Genomic DNA, 19,863 nt, shown 5'->3' on the forward strand with positions numbered 1-19,863 from the left:
TTTCGACTATTTCTTCTTTTGAGTCTCCCTCCCATTCAGGAAACAAAATAATTTCATGTCAAGGGGACTCTCTGAAGAAATGTCTAGTTGATTGTTCTATGGATGTGGACATAAATGAATTAATGAATTACATAGAGATGAACTACAGAGTTCCAGATCTAGATCCTAACTTTTCAGTGGCTTGAGGGTGTTAATATTGAAGGGGGGTTGTTCAGGCCTCTCTCTGTTAGTAAGAAGATGTGGCCACACATCCTCATGCAGACAAATAGGCCAGTCACCTATCCATAGTCCATGAGACGGAGCCTCACTTTGGACGAGGGAGTATGGCTTGTCAGCAATTTGTTCCTTTTAAATATGTTGGTTCTTGAAACTCTACACCATTCAGCAAGACAGCTTACGTATACATATGCGTAAGTCCCCACATCCTGTTAGTCACTATATTGTTATCAACTTCAGGACAATCCCCCTTGCCACTTAAACCAACTACTGAACGTTCAAAATGATAACTTTTGCTCTGGCAGTGTGCAGATGCTTCTGCAGAGTCTTTTACTTGGATACAGGGGGCCAAAGCTGGCACAGAATGGGTCTAGATGACAAAATGGAGCTACTTTTCATGCTATTTAAACCACACTGCAATACATTTTGAAAAGTGTTTGGTTTCTAGCAGGTTAAAAAAGCTTAAATTTGCTTGGAATAGTTTGGTGAAGCAAACAGAGGCATCAGTGAAACAAAACAAACACATGAAAGAACAGACTAGGGTGACCGGACAGTAAATGTGAAAAATCGGGACGGGAGTGGGAGGTAATATGAGCCTATATAAGAAAAAGACCCCAAAATCGGGACTGTACCTATAAAATCGGGATATCTCGTCACCCTTGATTGAGAGGTTGGGGAACATTTTTTTAGTCTACATAGTTTAACAAAATCCAGGTGAAGTAACTGCACTGTTCTGCTCTCTCGCCCTGATGCAGCTTCTGTCTGTGGGTCTCTTAAGTCAGAAGCTGTTGCATGAAGTCACCTATGCAGAACAATATCATTTGTTCTGCATTTTGCATCTTCAAAGTGCATCAGAAATATTAGCATGCAGTATCCCCAAGGGCTGGATTTTGCTTTGTAACCCTCAGCTTGTTACCCACATGGATCTGAGCAGCATCAAGCTGTTTCTTGTTACCAGTGTAAAAAGTGGTGATTAGCCTGCTGCATGCAGGTGAGGGAAATTAGCTGTTTGGGCTGAATTTACTAGCATGCCCAGCCTCTTCAAGCCCTCTCTCCTCACACAGGCTTTAACTCTACAATGGCTAATGAGGCCAATTAATTGCCCCAGGAAAGGACTCCTAATTGTGGCCTGCAAGGTGGCAGTTCCAAAATGCTCAAAGGTGTGTGTGGTGACCAGTGTGCCCCCCAGCCTCAGGGCTGATTAGTTTCTTTGTATTTGTTGTAAAATGCTGTTAATTAGGAGCCAGGGAGGAGGAAATTAGAACTCTCAAGTCATAATCGGGAAGTGCCTGAGGCTGTAAGATCCTTGGATTTTGGAGAAGGGCTTTAATGGTTTCTGTTTGCTCCTGTGGAGTAGTGGGTAGGAGTTCTCATTTTCCTCATCCCCAGTCAATGGAAAAGAGGCAGGTAATCAGGAAAAGGAAGGTAAGTAATAAGGAAGAATACATGTGTGGGGTGGGATAAAGGTGATGAGTTCTTATCTTTCTTTTCTCCTTCTAAAAACCTTGCCCAAGGTATCTGCCTGGACTGTTTTGAAGGCCTTCTTGAGGCCAGTGAATAGAGCATAAAGCTTGGTTTACTGACTGTTGGCTTCTCTTCCCATTTCTGTCACTGACTCCTTTTTTGCATTGGGCAAGTTACTTCCCCTTCTTGTACCTCAGCTTCCCTATCAGTAGAGTGGGGCTAATGATACTCTTTTCAAAGAGTTCTGAGACCTGTGGATGAACCATGAGTGCTATGTATTATCATTATTTCATAGAGCTGGAAGCAGTCTACTTGGGCTATAGGGACATAAGCAGTGGAAAGTAAGGAGAACAAGTCTCCTTGGGCTGCTAATTTTGAGGAGTGGATAATCATATGGAGATGTGTAAGGTTATGCATTTAGGGATAAATAACAAGAATTTTAGTTATAAGCTGGGGACGCATCGGTTGGAAGTAACGGAAGAGGAGAAGGACCTCGGAGTCCTGGTTGATCGCAGGATGACTATGCGTCGGCAATGTGACGTGGCCGTGAAAAAAGCTAATGCGGTCTTGGGATGCATTAGGCGAGGTATTTCTAGTAGGGATAAGGAGGTGCTGGTTCCGTTATACAAGGCACTGGTGAGACCTCATTTGGAGTACTGTGTGCAGTTCTGGTCTCCCATGTTTAAAAAGGATGAAATCAAACTGGAACGGGTACAGAGAAGGGCCACTAGGATGATCCGAGGAATGGAAAATCTGTCGTATGAAAGGAGACTCGAGGAGCTCGGTTTGTTTACCTTAACCAAGAGAAGGCTGAGGGGGGATATGATTGCTCTCTTTAAATATATCAGAGGGATAAATACCAGAGAGTGAGAGGAATTATTTCAGCTCAGTACTAATGTGGACACTAGAACAAATGGATATAAACTGGCCCTTGGGAAGTTTAGGCTTGAAATTAGATGAAGGTTTCTAACCATCAGAGGGGTGAAGTTTTGGAACAGCCTTCCGAGGGAAACAGTGGGGGCGAAAGACCTCTCTAGCTTTAAGATTAAGCTTGATAAGTTTATGGAGGGGATGGTTTGATGGGATACAGTGATTTTAGTCAATAGGTCAATAACAATGGTCAATGATGGGATATTAAAAGTTACTACAGAGAACTTTTCCAGAAGATCTGGCTAGAGAATCTTGCCCGCATGCTCGGGGTTCAGCTGATCACCATATTTGGGGTCAGGAAGGAATTTTCCTCCAGGGTAGATTGGCAGAGGCCCTGGAGGTTTTTTGCCTTCCTCCGCAGCATGGGGCAGGGGTCGCTTGCTGGAGGATTCTCAGCGACTTGAAGTCTTTAAATGATGATTTGGGGACTTCGACAGCTGAGTCAAGGGAGAGAATTCTTCCAGGAGTGGGTGGGTCAGCTTTTGTGGCCCGCATCATGCGGGAGGTCAGACTAGATGATCATAATGGTCCCTTCTGACCTTAGAGTCTATGAGTCTATGAGACTAGGTTGCACATAACCAGCCAAAGAAGGAGGTATCTTGGAGATGGCTGTCTCACAAGGGAAGAGTCACTATAATCTATTAGAACAAGCTGTCTGAGGGCTTGTCAGGGTGGGGACACTCAGGAAAGTGAGGGCAAATCAGCTAAAGGTGTGAAGACAATGTGCATACGTTAAAATGTGTAAACTGCCTCCTCACTCCCAGTAGCGGGTTTACAATGGCACCAATGGTGCCAGGCCCACATGCAGAAGGGGCCCCAGCACCCAGACTGTGGAGGACCTGCCTCCGCTTGGACTCTCTGCCCCCTCTCCCTGTGTGAGTGGTGGGGGAGGCCTCAGGGCAAAGTGTAGGTGGAGCCCGGGCTTGGGCCACAGTCTGGGCGCCAGCATCCACAAAAGATTAATCCGTCCTGCTCCCTCCAGAGGATGCTCCCAATCAGGAGAATGGTGACCTTAACTCATTGTATTCCAGGATTAAGCCCATGTAGATGTCGCCTGAGTTAAATTCTATTGTTGGGCAATGATACCCCTGACACATCCTGGGGCCTGATTCGCCAATTCCTGGCACATTATGTAATCCATTATTTCTGTTAAAAGATGCACAGAACGTGGTCCCTTGAGCCTTAGCCCAGCACTGGGCAAGTTTCCTCCTTAGGGCATCTAAGAGTCTGGCACCATTGCTGGCTGATGCAGGTGTTTTGCCTGGAATGATAGGTTGCCCCCTCCCACACGTTTCCCAGGATGTATCAAGGAGGGCTACAGAGCTCTGGAGGGCTTCAGTTGTAACGGACACACATTTCAGCAACAGATGTTTTGAGTGTTTGTGGTTTCCCTGCTGCCCCCCATCCCTTTTGTTACAAGTAACTGTAGCTGGTGCTTGGGAGACGCAGTAATATTTTGTGTGGAAACAAATTACTTGCTTTCATCCTGAGAGTAACAGTGATTGCACTGGGGGAGTTCAGTCTGTTTTTCATGTCTTTTTTTTTTTTTTCTCCTTTTTTTTTGTTATTTAAATTTCAGTGAGTTGTAGTTGTCATGAAAGTGAGGGATTGACAGCAATTAACTAGAGCTGGTGCAGTGCAAGCAGATTCTGTGCAAGCATCTCCTACACAGCTCTGCCTATGCTCCTCACCTGCAGCTCCCACCTCTCTGCTATTCCAGTTCTGGGCCCCACATAGCTCTGCCAGTGCCCCACATTCCTGACCTGCAGCACTTCCTGCTATTCCAGTCCTGGGATTCTCCTGAGCAGACTTCCACTCATGCCTAATTGTGTGTGGTGTTTTTCTCCACCAGTGCCAAGCTGAGATGTTCACCTGGTATCACAAGAACCCTGTAGAGTATGAACCAGAGAGAAAAGGCTGTGAACTCGCATACTCTTTCTTCTCTGAGTTAATTATTTAAAAACATCCAGAATCTGTTGCTGGCATGTGTTATAGTTGTAGGTATAAAACAGTGTTTCAATGTACAATACAGAACTTTATGGTGACCCCTTTTGCCTTATGTGGTATTCTGCCTGCTCGTCACCGCTGCACTGGGTGCAAAGTGGCGGTGACATGAGCTGATCATCCTGAAAGGAAAGCAGGAGTCCTCCCCTGCCATTACTGGAAAAGGAGACTTGCCCCATAGCCACAACCACCTCCATCTCTCTGTTAGTCTAATTGCTGCAATTGCCTCCTCTTGGAAACCCCACAGAGGTTGAGTCTGAGAGCCTGGCAGTGCAATCGCTCTGAGCTAGAAAGAGTCTGTGATACATTGTAAAGTCAAGAAAACCAACAGAATATTAGGAAAGGAATAGATAATAAGACTGTCACCCCACGAGGGACTCCCTGAAGGTGGATATGAAAGAAGCCCCTCCTGTTTCCCTAAGGTTCCCCAAAAAGCTGAGTCTAGAAATAGCTCTCTCTTTCTCTGTGCTAGGGGTGCCCCACACTCTGGTGGCCGTGACAGCGTTAGTAGCTTCCAAGTGACCCAAATGTAATTAATTTTGGTGCCCGCTCCTTGATGGCCCTGACATACCGTATGTGTGAGAATCACTGTTTGATGGCTTGTGAAGGGAGACTTAGTCTCCCAAGTTCCTTGGGGCTGAGCTGTTTTCTCAGCATCCCTACTTTCAGCACCCCTGTGACTGAAGAAACACAACACAACTCATATGTGAAAAAATAAGGTCAAAGCATCTCATTTTAAGACTGTCCTAAAAAGGTGTGTACGAAGAAGTGATGAGCGCCAAGAGAGAATGCTACAAAGGAAGCCATGGCTGGTGGTGACACCTTTGGTATTTTAACATGCTGGCTTGACACCCACAAAATTAAAAGCTTCCAACTCCTATTTGTGTAATATCAGCCTGTCCACAAGCATCCAATAGCTTTTAACACTAGACAGCTTTGGATTCTGAACATGTGAAACTAAACCACATTTTAAACTCTATACTTGCTGTGAATTTTCCCCCCCATCCCTTCCCCTAGGCTGAGATGGCAGCTGGAAGGAACTAGCCATTAAATTCCCAACTGGCTTTCAGCATCGGATGCCCCTTTCTTCTCATATGAGAAGTGGCAGGCCAGATGTTACCATCTGGTCACCTTTACTCCCTCATGGGCATTGAGGTTGCCTGGTGAATCGGACCTATTTTATTTCCTGGGTCTATTTGGCGCTCAGGAAACTGAGACGATTGACAGCTCTGGCAAAAGCAAGGCAACACAAAGCATATTTCCTCATTGCAGCTCTACTGTTGAATGTCAATACTGGCTTTTAATACCCCCTGTGATTCCACTCTGGCTTCCCTTGAACAGCTTTGCCAGTGCCTTGGTGCTGTCCTGTCACCTCACCTGTTATTCCAGTTTTGGGTCAGTCCAAAGCAGATTTTCACTTGTCTTATGTGTGGCTCTTTCCTGATGGGGCGGGGCAGGCACCAAAAACATACGGCACATATGTGACTTTAATTCCCACTTCTGCTAAAGGTTCTCTTGTTACCTCTCTGGGGGGCTGTCTGAGACTTTCTTCTAGCCCCCAAATTTCTGTTCTACCCATTTTTCCTATTTACTCCTTCATGTTCTGAAAGGCCTCACATCATATCTAGCAATCTTTTCAGGAGAGGGAGGCTGTGCCCAGATCCCCGAGGGAGGCTGTGCCCAGATCCCCTTGAAGTCCAATATCTGTCTTGAGCCAGCCAGAGGGGTCACTGCAAAGAATTGCATTTGGCCCCTTCCCTGATCCAGGACCAAGTACACTGAACTCAGGGCACTTGAGGAACGTGCTATAAGGGAGGGATATTGGTAAACTAAGAACATAAAAATGGCCAGACTGGGTCAGACCAATGATCCATCTTGCCCAGTATCTTGTCTGCTGACAGTGGCCAATGCCAGGTGGTCACAGGGAATGAACAGAACAGGCAATCATTGAGTGATCCATCCTATTGTCCACTCCCAGCTTCTGGCAAACAGAGGCTAGGGACACTTGGAGCATTGTGTTGCGTCACTGCCCATCCTGGCTGATAGCCATTGATGGATCTATCCTCCATGAATTTGACTAGTTCTTTTTTTGAACCTGTTATAGTTTTGGCCTTCACAGCTTCCTCTGTCAATGAGTTCCACAGGTTAGCTGTGCATTGTGTGAAGAAGTACTTCCTTTTGTTTGTTTTAAACCAGCTTCCTATTAATTTCATTGGGTGACCCCTACTTTTTGTGTTATGTGAAGGAGTCAATAACATTTCTTTATTCACTTTCTCCACATTAGTCAAGATTTTATAGACCTCTTTCATATCCAACCCCCATTTTCCAAGCTGAAAAGTCTGTCTTTTTAATCTCACCTCATATGGAAGCTGTTCTGTACCTCTAATCACTTTTGTTGCCCTTTTCTGAACCTTTTCCAATTACAATGTATCTTTTTTGAGATGGGGCGACCAGAACTGCACACAGTATTCAAGATGTGGACATATCATGGATTTATATAGAGGCATTATGATATTTTCAGTCTTATTATCTATTCCTTTCCTAATATTCTGTTGGTTTTCTTGACTGATGTTGCACATTGATCAGATGTTTTCAGAGAGCTATTCATGACTCCAAGATCCTTCAGGAGTGGTAAAAGCTAATTTAGACCCTATCATTTTTATGTACAGTTGGGATTCTGTTTTCCAATGAACATTACTTTGCACTTATCAACATTGAATTTCATCTGCCATTTTGTTGCCCAGTCACCCAGCTAAGCTCTGCTGGGAGTTGTACACACAGCAGCCCTGTGCAGAAGGAAGTCCTCTGTGCTCTCTCTTCACTTTTCATCTTGACTCTGAAACACTGGCCAGGAGTTTGGGGCCTAGAGAGAGAAGACAGTGGTAATTTTGGACAATCATGGATGTTAAGGACATTCCTAAGAATGTGGTGGAGCAGGTGGGCAGCCTTTCTTCCTCCCAGGCAATTTGTGTGGGCATCTCTGCCTCCAAAGGGCCATCAACCAACTCAGCCAGGGGAAGGGAGCATCTGTCTGTTTACTCTGTGGTAAGCAAAGCAGAAAATGATCTTGTTTCATTTCCCCACTACACACACACTCTAAAGCTGAGAATGAGAAGGGAGGGAAGAATAGTCTTTTTACTGAGCTCCCCTGCATCCCCTGAGCATGAAGCATGGATGTGAGAAAGGCGACTGGAACGATTTGTACTGCCTTAGAGGAAGACCTAGTGGCCTAACTTTCAGATACCTGGAGTCACAAGTTCAAATCCTAGTGAAGTCAGCTCAACCCTAGGAATTCCCCCAACAGACAAAATGTTACCTCTCTGGAGGATTTTAAGGACCCTCAAGGAAAGTCTTGTCCACTCTTCTGGATATTAAAGATCCCATGGCACTTTTTGTGAGACAAGTGTTGATTCCAGTGTCCTTAGTCAAAATTTCCTCTTTCTCCTTCTCCCCACAGTGTAGTGCATTGCCCTATGTGCTGCCCTTCATTCCAGATTGGGTGAATATTGGTTGTGAAGCCTATTGGGCTCTTTCTGGATGAAACCTGAGACAGAAATATTATCACCAGCTGCAACACTCCACAACAGAGTTTGCTTTAGATAGTTAAGAACTGGAGGAGCTAGTTATTTGTATTGGGTTAAAATCTGGCCACTTAGGTCACAAATGAAACCAGGTATGGCAAGTTGCAAGCTCAACCTCTGGTGAGCAATTGCTTACACTGCCAACAAAACAGTGCCTTATTCAGCAGGATACCTTGTCTGTGCTCAAGGGATGTAATAATAGCTAATACATAGTCTTGGCCTGTGCCCAGTGTGAGTTAGGAAGTTTGCACAGTGCCTCTAGGCCTGGCTCTGCAGAAGCCAGCTAGATGGGCAATCAGAACTGTCGAAGGACCCAGCTGGGCTGTTTTGAATGTGGAAATGAGTTTGGAGCTCTGTGACACTTGTGGCACCTACATACACTGGCTTCCCCAGTTCAGTCATGCAAGTTGCTTGCAAGTTCTGAGAGTGCCCATCCCTTACCGAACATAAAGCAACAGCAGCATGATAATAGCCTGTGATCAGGATGCTTGAAGCTTGCAGTGCACTGCAACAGAATGTGGTTGCCATAGGAAGGTATTTGGAGCAGTGATATCCCCGGGAGATCATTCTTATAGCTGAGTAGTCAGAAAGCAGCTAACAGGAGGGTGAATTATTAAACATTCCCCTCCCCAGCCATCTTCCCTTACTCCCTTGGTTTTTTTGCTGGTTACTCTTCCAATTCTATATCTCCCTTCCATCCACCCAGTGTGTAAAAATTGCGCTCATTTGGCATACTTGCTGAATGCCACAGCCATGCAAGCTATGCTGCTTTATGGCTTACACCTGCTGTTTAACTCCCCAACAACACTATTTACATCACCACTGAATTTATCCCCTTGGCATTGAAGGAATTGTGTAAGGCAATAGCCTTAGTTAAAGCAAACTGCTTCTTAAGAGCTTGGCTCTTCTCAGTACTTTCTGGCTTTCCTCTGGCCTTCCCTATATCTCCATTCCACTTCCTCCTTCTCTCTGCCCAAGCCTCCTACGCTACCATTCCCTGTATCCTTCCATGTCATTGCCTACCCCTGGACCTCTCTCCTCTCTCTGGTGTGCCAAGTGGCCAATCCTTCTTTCCTTCAAATCCCTTCTTTAAACACACCAACTCCAGGAAGCCCCCAAGTGATCACACACCTTCTGTAAGTGAGAAATGCTGGCATGCACATACCAAGTAAAAATTAAAAGGCCGGTGAACCAGACACTTTCCTTCTTGAGCAATTTCCTACCTTACAGTAACTCCCTAATAAATATCCGTAAACTTACTGAGCACAATTCTGCTCCAGCGTCAATGGAGGCCTCACCTCCAGTAAGCAGCTGGGTTTTTTTTTTGTCAGTACCTCAAAGTGATCGCTCAGGTCGGGCCTCTGTTGTCAGGTAGAAACATCCTCTGGTCATCTAGAGTATTTTGTGCCTGAATTGTTTTGCCTCTCTAGTTAGACTGCAAGCTTCTTGAGGCCAAGACTATAACTTCCTCTGTGTTGGGCTGTGGTGGAGTTTAACTAGTAGTAGTAATTAGCGCTGTCTGTGGGCGGGTTCAGTGGCTGACTCTGGGTGAGTCAGGCTCATGGGGCCTCAGAACTCTGGGTAACCTGCTCCATCATTCTTTTGTCTTCACAGTTCCACCAAAGATCTCCAATATCTCCTCGGATGTCACTGTGAATGAGGGCAGCAACGTGACCCTGGTGTGCATGGCAAATGGACGCCCCGAGCCTGTCATCACCTGGAGACACCTTACCCCGACAGGTAAGTCGTGCAGCATAGCTCTTCTGCATACACGGTGCTGGTGACCAGAGGCAGTTTCAATAGCGAGTCTGGCAGCTACAAAGAGGGGTAAGTCCATGTGATGAACAATGCCAAGGAACCCTTTAAATGCATGGAGGGTATTTTGTACATTAGGCTGTACCGGACATAATAATCAATTTGTCTCAGGGAACCTTTTAAATGGTGTCCACTAGGAGTTGTATACGCTTGACCCTCTGCTTGCATCTTATCTGTTGTCTTCATCTAGCTGCTGTAATTTCTGGTGCCAGCAAGGCCCACTGCAGGGGCAAAGGGACCACATCCACTAATTGCAGAGAGGAAGGGGGAAGATCTTACCCATCTAATAATAAGTCCCGTAGGATCCTTTGAAAACCACCAAATTGGCTTCCAATCCTTTTGCATCAAAGAGGAGGCATGTGGTGACATGAGTCATCACATGCTACTTTCAGCCTTTGTAGACAGTAGCTCTGCACCCCATTAAAGGATGGGATGGCAGAAAAGGAGGGCCCAGTAAGGCACAGAGCAAGCAAGAAATCAGCCAGCTCTGTTCCATTATTAATTACTCCTTTGCTATTGCAGCAATTGGCAGCCTTGGAGAGCAAACACTGCTGTCATTAGCCCCACTGACCCCCTGGGGAAGACAGCTAGGGAAGCAGGGAGTCTCCTAACTATTCATCCCTTGAAGATTTATCAGAGGGAAGAGAACAGGACATATGTGCCTCTTCTTTGCCCCTCCCAATGCTTTTCTTTGAGGGGAGATGTTCTCCTCCCCTGCTCTCATTTATAGCTAGCTCCTGGTTCCATTCAAGTCAATGGGGAAAACTCCCAGGATCAGGCATTGAATATGGGATTTACAACAAGGTATTGTAATGTTTGTTTACTGAGGAAGGCTCCAAGCTGCTAGAGCAGAAACTTTCTTCAAGTGCAAGAGACTGTGAAACTAATCATTGTGCTAGTCAGCAACCAGAGAGGGAGAGAGTCAGGGAAGGAGGAAAAAGAGATGGAGAGAGAGAACTCAAGGGAATTAGAGATGGGACTCAATCCAAATGCTGCATCCAAACCCCTTCTCCCCCCTCCAAATTTGGGGGAGTTTAGGTTCTACTCCACATTTCCTGTCTTGCCCCCATGGGCCAAATCAAAATACTCCCAGCTACTTCAGCTTTGGGGTAGCTGAAATCCAGATCTTTATTTTGTGGTTTTGGCCCATCTCTAGCAGAAATGGAAGGAGAGAGAGAGTTAAAACACTGCTAGGAAGAGACGGCAGTGAGAACGGAGACGGGGGGGGGGGGGGGGTGTGATTTCTTTGTGGTGTCATCAATTGCCTGGTTCTTCTCTTCTGTTACTGTCAATATTGAGTGTGCATGTGCCACTGAGGTATGTAGGAAAATGACCTGTTTTTTTTCTTCTTTAATTTGTGTATTTACAATCCGCTTACTCCCCAGGGGCAATTTTGCTATAAGATGTATTTCTTATTGAACCTTTGATCTCTTTACAGTATCAGAATTTCAGTCCTCACCTCTAATTCTTTCTCTTTGTATTCAAGTGGGAGACATTTCCTTGTCATGCACCGAGCGTTTTGTAGCATTGTTTCAGTTAATACATGGATATTAGTTTCCATGAAGATTTAATACAAGAGTTCGAGATTTGAGAGATGCCACCTATGTCAGTGTTCAGATCCTACAGTAATAGTCATTTTTGATAAATAGAGACTGTAGAGGGATGGTTGCTATATGCATGTGATCAATTGCAGAGCCATACAATAAACTGCACATGGCATGCCCCTTTGCCTGCCTCACCCATACTTTGCCCACTGATTGATCCACATTGGGATTACTTCTAATATTCCAAGCCAGTTTGGGGGCTTTCAAGGAGTGGCCATTAGAACAACACCAAGGCTAGCCAGGAAAAGGACCCCCCACGCTTTTTTTAAAACAAATGTGGAATTGCATCATTCTGAGATGCAGGAGGGGCAGTCCCTGTTGCCTGGACTCTCATTCAGGCCCTCATCACCTGTCTCAACTAGTGCAACTTCTTCCTCTGCAGCCGAGACCAATCCCATCTTGCCGCACCTCTATCCGTTCAGAGCACAGCTGCAGAGATTGTTTTCCTGGCTCATTGCTTGTCACCTCACCCCTCTCGGTGTCCCTCTACTGGCTCCCACTTCTCAACCACTTTAACACAGTTTTTCTTCACATTTGAGATCATTCATGATCTATCCCCCCTCCTACCTATTCTCTTATGTGCTGTCCAGATGTTGACGCCTGCCTCCATTCTCCCAAAGGTGCCAGTATTCATGGCCCACTTGTTAAATTTTCCAGCGTGCAGCTTCATTCTTTCTCCTATGCTGCCCCCTCTGCATGGAAGGAGCTACCGGTAAACCATCTACAAAGCCACCTCCTTTGCCCTCCTTCAGATCCCTCCTTTAAACCTTTCCTCTGCAATAATACCTACAAAAAACCTCAGCAATGATTGGTCTGCTGAAACCACTGCTTGTCACACTGACCAGTATTGTCTCATTGGATGTGTGGGGTTTTGTGTGTGATCTCCTATTAATATCCATCTGTTGTCTCATGTCTTATAGTTAAATTGTAATTTCTTCAGGGCAAGGGTTCATCTTTAATTTATATGTTTTGTACAGCACCGAGCACAATAAGGCCCTGTTTGTATTGAGGAACCTAGACTTCAATGCAAACATAATTTATCTTTAATAGATTTAGGATTGTCAATTAATTATATTCCAGACCTATCCCACTTAGAAACAGGTGTCTTGTTCCACCAGAAAGGATCTGGAAATCTCCCAGGAGTACTATGCATTTAGTTCTAGTTGTGCTAGATCAAAGGGCATCTGGTCTTACATCACCATGATATTACACATAACTTTAAGTGGTTTCCAAAATGGTTTACGGTACGTGTGTTTCCGTTCCTCTGAGCCTTGTATAATTGGACCTACGAAAAAACCGTTGTGACATTGCACTTCATAATGTTTTATGGAAATGAGTGCTTATGAGTGTGAATATAAGGTAACTGGAATATGCTTTCTGCAAAAGGTCTTTTGTAAGGTATCATTACAAAGCTTATAATCTACTAAGTGTGGTCATCCTATTTGTAAGAATGTATCATTCTTGTATCTGAAATTAGGAATATGAAGTATAACTCTGAGCTCGTATTGTAATTATGCAAAGTGTGGGCCATTAATGATGGCTTAGGGTCTTGATGACTCCCACTGACTAGGACAATTCATTGTGAATGGGTTTATTTACCTGCAAGCCTTCCTCTGTAAGTGATGTGGGTAATGAAGAATGAGGTCTTACAGTGACATGTGACCATGTCACAGGATACTGGAATCCATCTTAAACTTGGTGCTTTTCCATTTAGAAGGAGGGGTGGGGACCAAAGAGACAAAAGGATTCCCGCCTTGTGCCAAAGCTATAAAAGAGGGTGGAGCTGGACAAAGGGGGTCCCAGTCATGAGAGAGCCCCTGCTTTTCATCTAAGATGTCTGCTGGAACTAACAAGGACTGTACCGGGGAAAGGATTGGACCCAGACTAGGGAGGAGTCTAGTCTGTGAAAGAAGCTTATTGGAACATCTCTGAGGGTGAGATTTAATCTGTAATCAGTTTCTTAATGTATTAGGTTTAGACTCGAGTGTTTTGTTTTATTTTGCTTGGCAATTTACTTTGTTCTGTCCGTTATTACTTGAAATCACTTAAATCCTACTTTTTATATTTAATAAAATCACTTTTGTTTATTATTGAACCCAGAGGAAGTGATTAATACCTGGGGGAGAAAACAGCTGTGCATATCTCTCTAGCCAGGTTATAGAGGGCGAACAATTTATGAGTTTATCCTGTATAAGCTTTATACAGAGTAAAAATGGATTTATTTCGGGTTTGGATCTCATTGGGAACTGGGTTTCTGGGTGCTGGAGATAGGTGACCTACTGAGCATTTTTTGGTTAAAGTCTACAGCTTTGGGGGCATAGACCAGACCTGGGTCTGTGTTGCAGCAGGCTTGTGTGTCTGGTTCAACAAGGCAGGGTTCTGGAGTCTCAAGCTGGCAGGGAAAACGGGCTCAGAGGTAAATTCAGCACATCGGGTGACAGTCCCAAGGGGGTCTCTGTGACCGAACCACGTCACATCTGTTATCAACCCTGGATGATCATCCCATGTTTCTTTCTATAACAAGGACTGTGAGGTAGGCTAGGATCCTGGCAAGAAACCTGGCATGGCTTTGGGTGCTAGGTGGGAGATGGGGGCCATGCTGGGCCTGCAGGAGGGTGGGATACTGAGGCTGGTGTAGGGGTCTGATGCAATGATGGTGGCTGGATGGTGGCCTTGCTTCCGGCTTTTGGGGGTTCTGAGCTGAGCTTCTGGGTGGGTGGTCAGTGGAGTGGGGGAGTCTCCCTTCTTCCCTCCTCTCCATCCACACAGTGTTCAACTCTGGGGTCATGGAAGGGCTGCTTCCAGGCCAGTTCCACAACACTTTGGAATGATGTTGTTCATTTCCCTCAGGAGTGCACCATGCAGAAGGTGAGACCTAGGAACAGCCTCTCCGCAGACCATGGGTGAATCCCAGGCAGTAGGGGGCAAGAGAACCAGTTGCTGCTTTCTTCGCTGCCTGGGTTCCCCCGGGTCCCTAGCAATGGTGGGGGTTTGCTGCTTTCTCAGATGATTGTAGCTGACCCACTGGTTGAAAAGTCCTGATCTATTTTTCACATGGTCATAGCTGGGTCACCAGGCTGCCTGATGCATATCAGCATGCAGGCCTCCTGGTGACAGAAATGTTAGTATTAGCACGTACAGAAATCTCGAAAAATAATCTAAATTAGTTTTCCTAGGAACCAAAGTGTCCTAATTTTAGGATCTCGTATCTCACGATATGCCAGACCTAGAAATCGGTTTTGGATAATCACTGGAAAGGCAGCTCTCCAATGGGGTAATGCTCCTGTTTCTATCAATGGCAAGTCAGTCCTTAATACTGTCCCTAGGTATAACTCACTCAGACCAGTGAATGTTTCATTCTCTCCTTTCACTTTATCCGTATTTCTCTGGCAGGTTCTTTTTATTATTATTTTTTCTTTCTAAACGGGGGGCCATTTGAGGCCAATAGGCTTGGAATATTAGACGCAGTCCTAGCGGAGAAGATAATTAGCGGGCCAATCGAAATGAGTGCTGTAGAACATGGCTGGATGGTGTAACACATGATTGCAGAGCAAAAGGAATTCATTCCCTAGTTATCATGCCTATGTATGAGGGCTAATGGACAGAGAGAGAGATTTAAAAAAATCTCAGGGGACAGAATTACCTTTGTTTTGTACACTAACCAAAAGATGTGGCTGGCTTATTTCTCTCTGCTTTCTTTCATTCAGTTTATTCATTGCACACTTTTTGTCTAATCACCTAAATTAGTACTGGAAGAATGGAATTATTTCTTGCTAGCTGGAAAGTGGAAGAAAAGAAAACAAGTGATAGGAAAAGATGGACCATTGCTCATGCAGTGGAAGAAAGGGATGCTTCTCGTGATGCTTGGATTCCGTGGGGATGGACTCTCTAGAACTACCATGCATAGAAAGATAGATGGGTGCATGTGGGAAGAAAAATGCTTCATAAAAACCATTTTATTCCTTGCCTTCCCTCCCCCTCCCATCCTTGGTGTGGAGAAAAATCAGACATTTTTCTCACATCAGCTACAAGTTTCCAAGCCCAGAAGCTGCCTGTAGGAAGCTCCCTTTCCTCACCCACGAGATTGCTAAATTGTGACTTGCTGCTGCCTGTATCATTTGAAGCAAGGGGAAAAGAATCCTTTAATAATTCAGATGGCAAATATCAATGCAAATCAGCTTTAATTCTTGGTGGTACTCTAGTAATGAAAACTGAAATGTCATTCCTTGGGATGTCATCAGCTCCCAATTCATTTCATTGCTTTCAGGGTGGCCCAGAGATGGATTCTGAATGAGTAGTTTGTGACCCAGGGACCTCTGAATGACAACTGGCAGAAAGCATTTGGGGGATGCCTACGGTTTTACAGGAATCCCCTGGGTCAGGTATGCAGACCGTAGTTCACCAAAGGGTGGCATGTAAAGTTTCTACTAAGAGCCAGTAGCTTTCTGGTCAACGTAATCGTGAAACGTATGTAAGGATAATATTTGAAACGTTATGCATCTATACTAGAAATTATGTTCCTAAAGGCAGGTCACCAAGAGGTGATACGCTTCAAACAGGTTCCTTTTGGGTTGGGAGTAACAAACACTTATCTGCCTGTCTGGAAATTTGGGTATGGCATATTGTATACTCCACAATGTATCCCTACTTGAAAACTGAGCCACAGGCTAACCAAGAGACTGTAAAATTTACAAAAAAGGAGTATATAGGAAAAAACAAACAGAAGGAATCCTGTTTGAACAAAGACAGTGGATTGTTGGGATATATCTGGGAGTGCAGAGGTATCCGCTGGATCTTTCACTGAGGAGGCAAGCTGGCAGTGTGATTTGTCTCATGAGTGGAAAAGCACAGCCAAGCCTGGCTGGAAAATGCTGGAAGGACTTTGAGTGAGAATTGCTCTATAAAACATGAAGGTATCTAGTAAAATACGTTTAGGTTATAGAATGCATGTTTTATGAATATATTTTATATGTAGCTATTTGTTAACAATATTACTACTTGCTATCACTTGAATCTTGGTACTTTGTTAAATAAACATATACTTGTTTTTCACTATAAACATATCTAAGTGCTGAGAGACAAAGTGAGTGAAGTAATATCTTTTATTGGACCAACTTCTGTTGATGAGAGAGACAAGCTTTCGAGCCAGGTGGAGGTCTGGGAAAGGTCCTCAGAGTGTCACAGTTAAATGCAAGGTAGAACAGATGTTTAGCATCAGCTGTTAGCACATATTCTAAGTACCATTCAAGGCATCTGATGAAGAGGCTTTTAGCCCATGAAAGCTTACGCCCAAATAAATGTGTTAGTCTCTAAGGTGCCACAAGGACTCCTCGTTGTTTTTGCTGATACAGACTAAGATGGCTACCACTCTGAAACCTGTCACCATTCAAGGTAGAGTGGCCCGTTAACACCTTTACAGTCCTAGGACAAAGAGTGGGTTAGGGGGTAACAGATTGTTGTAGTAATCCATATATCCAATGTCTCTGTTCATTCTGTGAATTTTAGTGTCTAGCAGAGTAATGAATTTAGACTCCCATGCTTGTCTTTTGAAGGTATTGTGTAGGTTTCCTTTGAGGATGAGGACTGAGAGATCAGCTATAGAGTGATCACTTTGAACGGTGTTCCCCCACAGTTGATTGGGTGCTTTTTGTCTTTATCATTTTCCTGTGAGAGTTCATTTGAGAGCATAGTGATTAACTGGTTTCAGCCACCTAGTAGTTGTTGGGGCATTTAGTGCATTGGATGAAGTAGACGTGTAGGATCCATAGATCCTGAAAGCTGCATTGTGGGAAGTGTCTAAGTGGTGTTAGTTAAATGGAGTAGTGATTTGAGGTGAAACTGATAAGATAGGTTGTTCTGCTTCTTCAGAAACAGCGTATCTGTGGAACAGTTTCTAGATGCTCCAGAAAGATCCTCAGAGAGCTTGGGGGTTGGAGTGTCTATCACTCACCTGTAGAGAGACAACAGGGCCTGCAAGGCCTAGTGGGGAGTGTTTGTGTTGGCTGTGGCCAGGGGAGTTGAGGACCAGCACAGACAAGGTCTTCTCATGCTAACGGCACGTGCTAGCGAGGGGCCTCAGAATCCTGCATACCCCAGAAAGTGTCACATAGGTGGAGAGAAAGTAACCACAGTTCCCCAGCAGAACCATTTTCCTCTTTATTCTTCAGGCTAGTGGATTGTAAAGCCAAAGCATCCTTGCTATCCAGTTATGGAGAGTCTAATAGTCATTGTCTATCAGTTGGAACTAATGGAGCTATTCCTTTAGCTTGGATGGCAAAGCTTCCACCTGGGAATTTTTGGGACCTAGGTTCTAATTCCATTACCACCTTCATCTTCCCTACCATTTTATTGATATCTCTCTTGCCCAGGGGTGTTAAGCCTGCTCTACAGTATATCACCTGGCATCTTGGCTTGTCAAGTTAACCCGTGGTAATGTGATGGGAACTACCTGAATTGGACTTGTCAGGAAATTGTGCTTCATTTACCTAGAGTGGGGATAAGTATCTATGACTTGCTATGTAGAGGGGATACATTTATCAATTGTCACTGCAAGAAATCTTTCACTGGAGATACCTTGGCTCTCATCTCCACAAGGGACAAAGTCCCAGCTGCTCTTCCCTGTGACGCAGTTTGGGGAGATTAGTAAGGGTTATGTTGCATGTTGTCATGCCCTTAACTTTTTTTTTTTAAAGTATGCATCTTTTCTCATGAGATGCAAACCCATCTAACACCTGTTATCTTGTCAGTACCCAGGCATGGCCAGTAATGTCAGGGCCTGCCTTATACCATCTGACACACTGCCATTCAGGTGTGGTAAGAAGAGGCTATAAGGCCTATATCAGACAGCACACCCAGCCTTGGTTAGTGACACTAGATTACAGTCTATCTTCTCTGAAGCAGCTCCACTCAGATCATGACCTGTGATCCAACCTCTTTGTGCATGGCAAAGAAAATAACCCAGTAATGTAGTTACTGGCAGAATGCAAGTGGCACTTCGTTTGAGAACACCCTGATTGTACTATGTATTTTTCTGTACTTGGATTTGTTCGGCCTAATGAATCATTCCTTCCTTCCCCTCCCTACCCACTCTACTCCACCTCCTGAGCTGTTTAATGCCACCCTGATCCCCAGTCTCAGGGACTTTAAAAACTGAACATGGAAAAAGCTTTCTTATTACTATATAGAGCTATGCAATCTAAATTCCCCCTCTGTCTTATTCAAAGGCATATTAGATGCCTGGTTGATTTTAAGAATATTTTCTTGGTGGTCTTGAGGACAGTAAAGCATTGTTTGCACTAGAAATATTTACCATTTCAAGAAGTGATCTTAACCCCTAGAAAGTAGGCTTAAGAATCGCTTCAGTCTGAATCGATTTAATGTCAGCATGGAGGTGGGCTAGCTGAAATGGTTCAACTAGTCCTTCCACAGCTATCCCACAATGCATCAGTTGCCTTCTGAACTCTTCCAGAGTGTGCTGCTTCTTGGTGCTGAGGCTGGAACTCTGGTAGAGGTACCTATAGGGCACTGCAGCTTCATATGGTTTTAAGCAGCACTGGTATGGCAATGGGGCAAATCCTGCATCAATCCTTAAACCCGTTCAGCATGAAAGACTTCTGCCAAACCAGTTCATTTGCAAACAGCTCAGTTCTGTGAGTATGTCTGCACTACAGAGCTTATGATGACATAGCTATGTCTCCGAGCTATGCCAGCATAGCTGCTTAGGCAGAATGCAACCAATACCAACAGAGGGGATTTTCCTGTCAATGTAGGAATACCACCTCCTCAAATGCCAGTAACTATGTCAACACAAGCCTTCTTCTGTCAGTATAGCTGCATCTACGTGGGGTTTTTTGTTGGCATAGCTATGTCCATCAGGGTTTGGTTTTTTCACACCCCTTACCAATGTAGCTATGCCTACGTAACTTTTAAGTGTAGACTAAACCTAAAATGTAGTCAGAGTGTATGATCTCCTGCCTAGTTCTTCATTAAATCTCCAACTATCTTCATTCCCTGTCCACTCTTCATGACCACCATATGGATTGGTGATAAGACTCTGAAAAGACCACCACAACTCCTCTCAGATCTCTATGATCACCAGGCTGTATCTAAAATTAGGTGATATGGCTCAGATCAGGAGCTAGGATACTCTGGTGATGTGTGGTATAAGAACGTGAATAGAACAGAATAGAAGCAAAATTATTGCAAAACCCATTTCCATTTAGTGGTAGAAACAAAGAGGAATGAGAAGG

General features: G+C 44.6%; 1 protein-coding gene across 3 annotated transcripts in view; it reads left to right on the plus strand.

The window, feature by feature from the left end:
- Positions 1-19,863, plus strand: part of LSAMP (limbic system associated membrane protein) — a 1,336,346-nt gene that overhangs the window by 1,167,037 nt on the left and 149,446 nt on the right. For all 3 annotated transcript variants that reach the window (XM_034789028.1, XM_034789018.1, XM_034789038.1), the window contains one exon: positions 9,810-9,935. In XM_034789028.1, the coding sequence (XP_034644919.1) occupies positions 9,810-9,935 (126 nt within the window). The remainder of the gene's footprint in view (positions 1-9,809; positions 9,936-19,863) is intronic.

Source organism: Trachemys scripta, chromosome 1 (genome assembly GCF_013100865.1).
Source record: "Trachemys scripta elegans isolate TJP31775 chromosome 1, CAS_Tse_1.0, whole genome shotgun sequence".
NCBI lineage: Eukaryota > Metazoa > Chordata > Testudines > Emydidae > Trachemys > Trachemys scripta.